This window comes from Aotus nancymaae, unplaced genomic scaffold (genome assembly GCF_030222135.1).
Source record: "Aotus nancymaae isolate 86718 unplaced genomic scaffold, 86718_ANA_hifiasm-v0.15.2.pri h1tg000022l_1, whole genome shotgun sequence".
In the NCBI taxonomy this organism is placed as follows: domain Eukaryota; kingdom Metazoa; phylum Chordata; class Mammalia; order Primates; family Aotidae; genus Aotus; species Aotus nancymaae.
Genome location: NW_026988435.1, coordinates 6,236,390 through 6,248,390, shown reverse-complemented (window position 1 = coordinate 6,248,390; position 12,001 = coordinate 6,236,390). Strand labels below are relative to the sequence as shown.

General features: G+C 36.3%; 1 protein-coding gene across 1 annotated transcript in view; it reads right to left on the bottom strand.

Moving 5' to 3' along the window:
• The window catches only part of PROS1 (protein S), a 98,736-nt gene that overhangs the window by 23,019 nt on the left and 63,716 nt on the right, over window positions 1-12,001 (bottom strand). The window contains exons 6-8 of the mRNA XM_012474172.3: window positions 11,812-11,943; window positions 7,110-7,235; window positions 3,388-3,509 (exon numbers count right to left, since the gene is read on the bottom strand). Coding sequence (XP_012329595.3) covers window positions 3,388-3,509; window positions 7,110-7,235; window positions 11,812-11,943 — 380 coding nt within the window. The remainder of the gene's footprint in view (window positions 1-3,387; window positions 3,510-7,109; window positions 7,236-11,811; window positions 11,944-12,001) is intronic.

Genomic DNA, 12,001 nt, shown 5'->3' with positions numbered 1-12,001 from the left:
CAATATATATTTCTTTAATTAACTGTCAGGTATAATATGTTCCATGAACGATGTCTGAAAATTATTTTTATATGAAGTCAGAAATAGGTGTAGGAATTAATGTACCAATAAACGGCACCTCATTCATTCACTCATTCATTTATTAAGCAAAAGTTTCCTGAGCAAGGACGTGCTATTTGGAAAAAATAAAGGAAATAAATATAAGTTAAGATCTCAGAGTCTCCAAGGAATTTTCAAGAAGATTATTTAAAGTCATCACATATGGAATCAAGTATTTTTTTCTAAGAGTGAAAACAAACATCAAAATGAAAAGCTTTTATGGTATAAATCATTGAGCACATATGAGGATATTTTGAGGAGAATTACATACATAGCACTGTATTAAATATAGGCCCAGAAATAACATTTTATTTCCTCTTAGAACTTTAATATTTCTATTCCAAGGCAGACGGTGGTATGTAACTACACCAAATATAGAAATAATAAAGGACTAAATTACAAAATAAATGTTCACTCAGCCTGGCATTTCATTTAAGTAGTACCATACCAAAATTACTATACATGCCAACTAGCTTATTACCAAGTAGGCTGCATAGTACTGAATGTGACATTTTCCTGGACATACACAGCTTTGTCTTGGCAACAGATATAGAGGTATGTGTGTACACACAGTTAAATCATTATTTAGGCATTTTTTATGGTCGGCCTCATAATCATATATAATTTTACCTTCACTTGTTAAAAAAAGATGCAGGAAAAAAACGAGCTCAGATGGTGACATTTATTTCAATGAAGTAAAAACGAGGACCTACCCACAATATTCAATTCCTAGGTCAATTATGCATTAAATCTGAGTAACTAAAAGCAAGCTGGAGAGACACAGATTAAGAAATTAACCTCTCTGAATTCTGATGAACTTAAACCCTACTAAATCCTAAAAACGGTAGGGTACATTAAAACTGCACTTGTACCCCCTGAAACGTTATGAGCACTTTTACAAGTACTAACGTGCCTAAGGTGTGATCAAACTTGTCAGAGTGGAATACAGAAACGGAGACACTGGAAAATGTTTTCACTAAAGTTTCCATGGGAGATTATTTTTCACAATGAGAGGTATTAACCGCAGCTTTTCTTGATTTCTGAAGTAAGCATACACTTTTTACTTTATAAATGTACAGGCTAAGATAAGTACTCTCTAAACTGTGACTCTAGCCTCTTTTTTTTTTTTTTTTTTTTTTTTTGTCAATTACAAGACAATCTGATAAGCACCAACATGGGGGAGACACAGGGTACTAACATAGCACATGATAGGGGCCGTCCATCCCACACTTGGGTCCGGAAGGCTTTTCAGAGGAAGTGATGTTTAATGGGGACCTGCAGGATGAGTTGGGATTAGCTAGGTAAGAGGCAGAGGGAGTGATCCAAGCAGGAAGCACCCTGTGTGGGGTTGTAGAGAGAAAAGAAAATAAGACTACTAAGCAACTGAAAAAATAGTGGCCTAAGTAAGTGATTTTGTAGAGATACCATTGAAGAGGTAAGCAGGAGTCAACTAATGAAGAAACTTACAGGGCTGTGTCAAGGACTTTGAATTCAATCCAAACTGGCATTGGGAAGCTGCTAAAAGGTTTAAGCAGGAGAGTGCTTTAATCAGGTTTGCTTTTTACAAAGATCCCTCTAATTGTGCATGGACAGGGTGTAAGGCAAGGCCAGGTTGATCAGTTATGAGGCTGTTATAGCAGTTTAGGAGAGACATGATGGTGTCAGTAGACAGATAATCTAAGAGAGGAGTGGGTGGACTCGATAAATATGTAGGAGGTGAAATTGACAGTTCTTGCTAATTAATTGGCAGTGGGAAGTTTTGGGAGAAAGAACATCCAAGAATGACATCAAATTTTTTGGCTTGGACAAGCGAGTGTATGCTGATGTAGGGAACATCGGTTGAGGAGTCATTTTGAGAAAAGAATTGATGAGTTCAGTTTAGCATATGTTGATTTTGAGGTACCTGTTGAAGATCCTAGTGGAGGTATATAGTAGGCAGTTAGCTATGTGTAATCTCAAGTTCAGGAGATTTAATCCAGAAAATCAAGATTTTGGAGGCAAAAGCAAATAGTTGGTAATTGAATCTATGAGAGAAAATGTGGATTTCTCTGGGTGGAAGTAGGGTCGTGTGGTGCTGAGTGAGAAGTGGAGCTGTCAGAGGACAGAACACTGAGCAATACAAATACTTTAAGGGCTAGGCAAACAAAGAGGACCCAACAAAAGAAACTAAGAAGGAGTTGTGATTCAGTAAAGAAATAAGACTACAATTTCAGACATCTGTAGAGAAAAGCATTTCTAAGTGGGGGAAACATCTTATTTGATGATAGAAAAATAGCTGATGGAAAGGAATATAGTGAAGATGTGGCTACGGAATGGACAAGTGCTACAGCAAGGTCTTTCAGAAAACAGAGCGGTATAGGAGTGAAGACTCATAGAGGAGAGACCCTTCTTTCTTTAATAAAAACAAGGATGAGAGGAAGTGAGTTCAGAAAGGGGACCGGCTGTTGATAACAGGAAACTCATAATCAATTGCCATAGTAAAGTAGGAGTTGAGGTTTTCTGCAGAGCATGAATGTCAGGAGAGGGGAAGTGAGTTGCATGGGAGAAAAGATTGTGCCTCAAATGCCTTCAATTGCAAATCACATCATTCCTCATATATGTTCACTTATAACTTAGCTTTTTTAAGTAGTTTGTGAATGTTTAAAATGGTTGAATAATATCACTATACCTAGAAAATCTTAGATTTGCAGGACTAGTAGGCACAGGAGGCAGAAAAGTGATGTTTTCTGATACGGCTCTCAGCAGAATAAGACTGGTTTACACAGCTTAAAATAATAAGTCGGAGAGTTTATTCTTAGTTTACAGTTAAAATACTTACATATGTTTAACATTCCACATCAGGAATAAGAGCTGTAATTTTTTTTTTTTTTTTTTTTTGAGAAAGAGAGAGAGAGAATAGGAAGGAGGAAAAAGGAAGAGAAAGAGAGAGAGAGAATGGGGAGGAGGGAGAAGGAAAAGAAAGAGGGAGAGAGAATGGAAGTATTGCTTTCTTGCCCAGGCTAGAATGCAATTTAGTAATGGGTATTGAAAACCTCTTTTATACTGATAATTATACTTAATGATGACCTCTTTTTTTTTTTTTTAAACCCAGCCACTAATTATCCCCAATGTTTATGACTTACATGACCATATTTAGTAAATAATCATGACTCATAACGTGCTTAGAGCTACAGCAATTATTGTAGAACATCTGTACTTTCCTGACTTAACTCAGCTATGTCAAAATAAGGACCTAGGATCTCCCATTTTAGAAAAGAAGTGAAAAGTTAAGCATTGTGAAATGTTTACCTCACAACTCTTCTGATCTTGGGCAAGTTTGAATCCTTTTTTCCCATCACAGTAGCAAGAGTAACCTCCAGGGTAATTGACACAAAGCTGAGCACACATGTTCTCAGAGCATTCATCTATATCTGAGGAAGAAAAAAAACATATATATATGTATATATATATATATATATACATATATATATATATGTATATACATATATATAATTTTACCTTCACTTGTTAAAAAATGCAGAAAAAAAAATAATATGGTGACATTTATTTCAATGAAGTAACAATGAGATCTACCCTCCACTATTCCATTCCTGGGTCAATTATGCATTAAATCTGAGTAACTATAAGCAAGTTTCCTAAATGTTCAATCTGATGGGTGCAGGAGTATTCTGATTGTAGTATGACATAATCAATGATAACAGATCCTTAGGGAAAGAAATCCTATGACATCAAACTACATATAAATATAATATTTAATATGGAAATATAAATTAGTTACAAGTATAATTTTTTAAAAAATATTTGAAACAAAAATTAATTTATAACTTTCAGTGATTCAGTATTCTATCAAATTGCTCATTTTGAATTTGAAGAAAAAAGATTAAGAATCTCATCTTGACTGTCATTTCTGGTTATTAGAATTCCATTGAGATTACCTCACAATTCACTGCTTTGAAAAAAAGAAAAAAGAAATGGGAAGGGGAAGAGAAAGGGGGAGGAAGATGAGGAGGTAAAAGAAAGGAAAGGTAGGAAAGGGAAGGGAAGAAAAGACTCCTTTAATTGAAGGTTGATACAATCAGGAATTAAATTACAATTATCAAGAACATTGAACTTCTCATAATGCAATCATTAATGGTGCAATCAATTTAGGGAAATATCTTTATTTTTTATCTTTTTGTTTCTGTTTTGTTTTTTAAAGAAAAAATCTCGTTGTGTTGTAATTTCCCATATTATGAAAGCTTCTATATGGTCCCTGTCCCTACTCAATATTTTGAGAAAATCATTCTTGGAAATGTATAATATTATCTTGAAGCAAATGTCTACTTCAGAGATATATAAGATCATTGACATTTTCATTGGATATGCCCTATGACTTTTAAAACTCCACAAATTCATAAATGTTATTATTGAATATGTTCTCATGATTTAAAATATATTAAAAATCTATTTAATGATTTAAAATAGATTCCCAAAATTAATAATCCTTCAATAGTATTAAAATTGCATAATATATTATTAAAGTTATAGATAATAGAGTCATACATAAATATTTTTTTTAAATGTCATTCATTGGCCGGGTGCGGTGGCTCAAGCCTGTAATCCCAGCACTTTGGGAGGCCAAGGCGGGTGAATCACGAGGTCAAGAGATCGAGACCATCCTGGTCAACAAGGTGAAATCTCGTCTCTACTAAAAATACAAAAAATTAGCTGGGCATGGTGGCGCATGCCTGTAATCCCAGCTACTCGGGAGGCTGAGGCAGGAGAATTGCCTGAACCCAGGAGACGGAGGTTGCGGTGAGCCGAGATTGCGCCATTGCACTCCAGCCTGGGTAACAAGAGCGAAACTCAGTCTCAAAAAAAAAAAAAAAAAAGTCATTCATTAATTAAAACAACCATACAGGTAATGAAGTTGGCTAACGATAATTCTACAGATGTCTAGAGTTTTCCATGGTAATTTCCATCGGCAATGGTGGGAAAAGAGAAATGTGGGTGTGGTTGGCAGGGGGATAATTTTGATGTGCACAAAGAGGTAGGCCATCAAAATCTCAAAAGCAGCATATGTAGCTAAAAAATCTACTGTAAAATTAGTATTGATTTAGGCAACTTCATGGAGACAGAAAACAAGATTAGAGGTTACCTCTATCAAGGTAACAAAAAAAGAAAACTCACTGCTTAAATGTTTACTGCTTAAGAGTTTCTGTTGGGGCTGATGAAAAAGTTTTGGAAATAGAAGTGATAGCTGCACAGTAGAGTGAATGTAATTAATGCCACTGAATTTTATATTTAAAAATAGTTAAAAGGGTACATTAAAACTGTACTTGTGCCACTTAAGTCTATTTTTTAAAAGGTACATTATACATGTGTGTGAATATGTGTGTGTGTGTGTATATATATATATATATATATATATACATATTCACAATGATAACCCAATTGAACAAGCTATATTAGGAAATAGAAAATATGATTGTTGATGTCAAACAAAACCAATGCTTTTAAATATATATATATATATCTTCACACACACACATTTTATTGTGGCTGTGTGTGTGTATATATATACACACATATATATACACACACACAGTATATATATATTATATACATACACACACACACACACATAGAGCCACAATAAAAAAATTAGTATTAATTAGTTCCAGCCATGGCATTAAATTTGTTTTAAAAACTTTTTAAAATCTGGGGCCAGCCAGGCGCGGTGGCTCACGCCTGTAATCCCAGCACTTTGGGAAGCCGAGGCGGGTGGATCACGAGGTCGAGATCGAGACCATCCTGGTCAACATGGTGAAACCCCGTCTCTACTAAAAATACAAAAAATTAGCTGGGCACGGTGGTGCGTGCCTGTAATCCCAGCTACTCAGGAGGCTGAGGCAGGAGAATTGCCTGAACCCAGGAGGCGGAGGTTGCGGTGAGCCGAGATCGCGCCATTGCACTCCAGCCTGGGTAACAAGAGCGAAACTCCGTCTCAAAAAAAAAAAAAAAAAAAAAAAAAATCTGGGGCCGGGCGCGGTGGCTCATGCCTGTAATCCCAGCACTTTGAGAGGCCAAGGCAGGCAGATCACGAGGTAAAGAGATCGGGACCATCCTGGCCAACATGGCGAAACCCCATCTCTACTAAGAATACAAAAATCAGCTGGGCGTGGTGGCACACGCCTGTAGTCCCAGCTACTAAGGAGGCTGAGGCAGGAGAATCACTTGAACCCGGGAGGAGGAAGTTGCAGTGAGCTGAGATTGTGTCACTGCACTCTATCCTGGCAACAGAGAGAGACTCTTGTCTAAAAAAGAAAAAAAATTCAATTCAAAGGAAGGTATGAGAGAATCTGTGTATCATAATACACAAGCCTACAAACAACTCAAATATGTTGAAGCTTCCTGAGACACAAAGGGCTCCCACTGCAGTCACATGAAGTAACAGCACCTCCAAGAGGTTGCCCCAAACCCACAGGCTCTGACCTTGCTGATCAACATTTCTTAAATTTCTAGGGTTTTGTTATCACTTCTTTATCAGGAGATAACAGAACTGTGTCACTTCTTATTTTAGAATAAATGACTTATTTATATATACACAGAAAGTCACTGAAAAGCTTGAAATAAAAAGTAAGGTTTTTACACGCTCATTGTTTCATTCAGATGATTTTTAAGCTTGTGTCTTTCTTTTCTATGTATTGTTTTTCCTTCCAAAGTGAAATTCTCTTTATCTTTGAATATGATGTAAATGATGTGAAAATAGGTTTATCTTGTTTTTAGCACACATGGAGGTCTCCAATTCATAGGCAGCTCAAAGGTCCAATTGGAGTGCATTACGCTAAACTTAAAGACCACGTGCACTGTCACTCTGGAAGGAAGCCAATGATAACCCAATTGAACAAGCGATATTAGGAATTAGAAAATATGATTGTTGATGGCAAACAAAACCAACGCTTTTAAATATCAATTCAGGTTCAAACCCACCCTCTCCACCATCAGTAATGATACCACCATTATTCTACCTTCACAAGACTTTGATTTGAGGTTGTATCTGTAGCCTTCGGGGCATTCACATTCGTAACCTCCTGGGACGTTCTTGCACACAGCTATGCCACAGATGCTTGGCTTCAAAAAGCATTCATCCACATCTATAAATAAACTCACTATATTAAAAAATATTTTTCCCATACCAGCAGAGCCTAGCAAAGAACACTTGATTTGTGTTTCCTGGATCTAGTTTAATATATGTAATGAGATAACAGATTGGCCTTCAGACAAAAAAACATTAAATCTATCATCATATTATAGTTTACTAAATATGATTTCTTTCTGCAAATGCATAGGGAATTTGATTGATGTCTGTCATGTTGCTCTCTAGTTATGTTAAGAAGGAGAAAGCTACAGAAATGTTCTTATCTGTGAGGCTGGAGTACGAAAATAAATGGAGGTCTTAAAAACAGATTCACTCCATAGTATCACAACTAATTTTTGTACAGGAGATGGTTCGTCTATTCTACTTTGTTTCTTTGGAAATGAACAAACATCTAATTTGTGCACTACTATTGTTGCCTAAAGTAGACAACAGTGAGTCAAATTGAAAATAAGATTAGGTCTCTAAGTACTTATAAATCTGTAGTTAATCCAATATGAATTTAGCGCTAAATTAATATCCCACAAATTTCAGATGCATATATCAAATTGCAAAATGAAGTAGCAGACGACATATTGATAGCAACTAGTCACTAGATGAGCACCTGTGAAGAAAACAAAACATGTGACAGAAATAGTGCAATGGAGATGTACTTATTAGTGAACTCTTCTCTGTAATCTCTGGAGAAAGACAAATTCAGAACAGAAAATATGTTAAAAGTTGGCTTTTTTTCCAGATGAATGATCAAAATTTAGGATATTATTTAAAATAACTTGCGCAAAGATAATTCCTTGTAGGGAATTGTTCTATATTTTGACTGTACCAATATCAATATCCTGAGTGTAAAACTGTACTATCATTTTGTAAAATGTTACCATTAAGGGAAACTGGACAATGGGTATATTAGCATCACTCTGTATTACTTCTTTTTTTTTTTTTTTTTTTTTTTAAGATGGGGTTTCACCATGTTGATCTGGCTGTCTTGAACTCTCAACCTCAGGTGATCCGCCCGCCTTGGCCTCCAAAGTGCTTGGATTACAGGCATGAGCCACCACGCCCGGCTTGCTTCTTACAACTTCATGTGAATCTTCAATTAATTCAAAATAAAATATTCAGTTTTTATAAAAGAGCTACAAACTCAATGTTTTTGAAATAAAGTAAGCCTAAGCAACTGTCTCTACAAAGATTTTTTTCTTGAATTAGCCAGGAGTGGCTGGGTATGGCGGTAGTGCTACAATCCTTGCACTTTGGGAGGTCAAAGTATTCGAGACCAGCCAGTGCAACATGGTGAAACTCCACTTCTTTATATTAGAAAAAAAAGAGAAGAGAAAAAAATTAGTCAGGAGTGGTGTCATGTGTTCTAGTTACTAAGGAGGATAAGGTGGAGGATCACATAATCCCAGAAGTTGGGGGATGCAGTGAACTATGATTGCACCACTCCACTCCATCCTGGGTGACACAGGGAGACCCTGTCTCTAAATAAATCAGAAAATAAAATCAGTAAAAATATGTCACTAAGTGTATTTGGTTTGAGTCATATTGCAGGGAATTATTTAGATCATACAAGTTTAGGTTACAGTGCATTGATTTTATGACTCTACATGACATCTAATGTCTGTTTGAAAAGTTTTATTCTTTCAGCTGGGTGCAGTGGCTCATTTCTGTAATCCCAGCAATTTGGAAGGCCGAGATGGGCAGATCACATGAGCTCAGGAGTTCAAGACCAGCCTGACCAAAATGGCAAAACCCTATCTCTACCGAAAAATACAAAAATTAACCAGGCATGGTGGCATGCACCTGTAGTCCCAGCTACTCGGGAGGCTGAGGCAGAAGAATCACTTGAACCCAGGAGGCAGAGGTTGCAGTGAGCTGAGCTCACATTACATTCCAACCTGTGCATCATAACAAGATTCAGTGTCCAAAAAAAAAAAAAAGAAGAAAAGTTAAGTTTTATTCTTTCATTTTTACACAATCACTGGCAAGTGGATCCTAAGCATTTCTACATCTTGGCAAAGGTCCCCTTGTAATAGTTTTTTATATATTCTTCTATCTATTTTCTACTCTATTACTTATATATCATGGGTAAACAATAATGCAAATGAAGAATATAAGAACAAATGTGCTCATCAGGAACATTCCTATTAATAAGAGCGCTTTTGTAATCATTTATACATATATATGTGTATTAACTGAGTGGTTAAGAATTAAATACTTTTTAATTTTTAAAAAGTCACAAATTTGGCCAGGTGTGATGACTCATGCCTGTAATCCCATGACCTTGAAGGCTGAAGTGGACAGATCAATTGATCCCAAGAATTTGAGACCAGCCTGAACAATGTGGCAAAACTCCATCTGTACAAAAGCTATAAACATTAGCCAGGCATGGTGGTGCACGTCTGTAGTCCCAGCTATTTGAGAGGCTAGGTGAGAGGATCACTTAATCCCAGGAGGTCGGGCTGTAGTGAGTCGAGATCGCTCCACTGCAGTCCAGCCTAGGTGACAGAGCAAAACCCTATCTACCTTAAAAAATAAACAAACATGAGGCCAGGCGCGGTGGCTCACGCCTGTAATCCCAGCACTTTGGGAGGCTGAGGCGGGCAGATCACGAGGTCAAGAGATCGAGACCATCCTGGCCAACATGGTGAAACCCCGTCTCTACGAAAAATAAAATAAAAATAAAAGACATTAAAAAAAAACAAACATAAAACAAAAAAAGAAATCACAAATTGTTTAGAAAGAGACTATTAAAGTATTTAAGTGTAGAATTATGAGTGGGTACTATTTGTTTATAAAATGCATATTTATGATAGTTTTTCTATAACTCATGTTCTAATGAAAGACTTATTCTAAATAGTCTCAAAATTCAAACTCAAACAGACCTTCAAATAGGCAGATATGAAAGACACATGGTCACAAATTTGATAACTGTTTAGAAGAATTTGTTGTTAATGTAGTTCACTTTAGTCATTTAACTGCAGTTTAAATAATATTATAAATTATATCACATTAAACACTACTATTCAATAAGAGGGAGATGATTTGAATATGAATCCAATTTAGGGCTTTACCAAAACATATATAAAATAAAGACTTGAACAAGAAATTTACATTTTTAACTTTTTTTTTTAACATTTTAGCAAAACAAAAAAAGTAGTGGAGGAGAGAACTTGGGTGTTAATTATATCCAGTTTCTTTTTTTTTTTGAAACGGAGTTTCACTCTTGTTACCCAGGCTGGAGTGCAATGGTGCGATCTCGGCTCACCGCAACCTCCGCCTCCTGAGTTCAGGCAATTCTCCTGCCTCAGCCTCCTGAGTAGCTGGGACTACATGCACGTGCCACCATGCCCAGTTAATTTCTGTATTTTCAGTAGAGACGGGGTTTCACCATGTTGACCAGGATGGTCTTGATCTCTTGACCTCGTGATCTGCCCACCTCGGCCTCCCAAAGTGCTGGGATTACAGGCTTGAGCCACCGCGCCCGGCCTTAATTATATCCAGTTTCTAAAGGCAAAATTTAACTCCAGGTGGTAAATTCTGTTTTCAATTATCCACACACCTGGTATGCATATTTGAAGATTGAGTTACAGCATTAACACAGTCAAACTAAAAGACAATACACAGAGAGAAAAAAAGTCAAAATTTAGGGATACGAAACAATTAAAAACAAAATAAATATAGCAGTAAAATGACTTGTTAGAAAGCTGTACTAACAGGGAATATTTAAGCCTGAAAGAGAAGTTATGGCCAATGACATGATCTCAAACGTATAAAGAGAAAGAAAACTAAATCTTATTTTCTTTTCCAAAACCACAACAGGAAATGAGGTGCCAGATGAAGGGTTTATGTTGGAAATCAGAAAAGTGTTTCTGAAAAGAAAAATAAAATACAATGGAAGAGGTTATTGTAATGGATTTCTTTCTATAGCTGTTTATCTTACTAGAAGAAAAAAATAATAATATAATGTCTTAAAACAAAGGATAAACAATGACTTTGCTAAGTTTGTAGCATGAAAAGACTTGCACTGAAACGTCACACTATAATGAAATTCTTTATTGAAACATGCACACAGGTGTGTACACGCACATACAATAAGAAAATGACAAAATATATGTGTTATCAGTACTATAAACTGAAACGCAGGCTGGGCACAGAGCTCACACCTGTAAACCAACACTTTGGGAGGCTGAGGCAGGAGGCTCACTTGAGTTTGAGATAAGTCTGGGCAACATGATGAAACGCCGTCTCTACAAAAAATACAAAACAAAATTAGCTGGGCATGGTGGCATGCACCTGCAGTCCCATCTACTTGGGAGGCTGAAGTGAGAGGATCAATGAAGCCTGAGAGATTGAGGCTACAGTGAGCTGTGATGGAGCCACTCCACTTCAGCCTGGGAGACGGAGTGAGACCCTATCTCTCAAAAACAAACAAAAACTATCACAAGGCTTCCATGTGGATAAAATATGTCAGTATAAGCACTTACAATCAGTTTTCCAAAAATTTCCTAGTAAAATTTCTCTCCCTGGAATTATTCTCACACAGTAAATGTGTTTTAATTCTACCATCTTGCTCTTACCTTTACAGTCTTTTTTATTTGAAAGCATAACAAAACCACTTTTACAAGAACAGTGGTAACTTCCAGGTGTATTATCACAAATTTGGCTGCAACCTCCATTTAGATTTGAGGGATCTTTGCATTCATTTATATCTAAAAAAGGAAAAAAAATAAATTATCTTTAAAGTAATATAACCTGCAGAGAACTTTT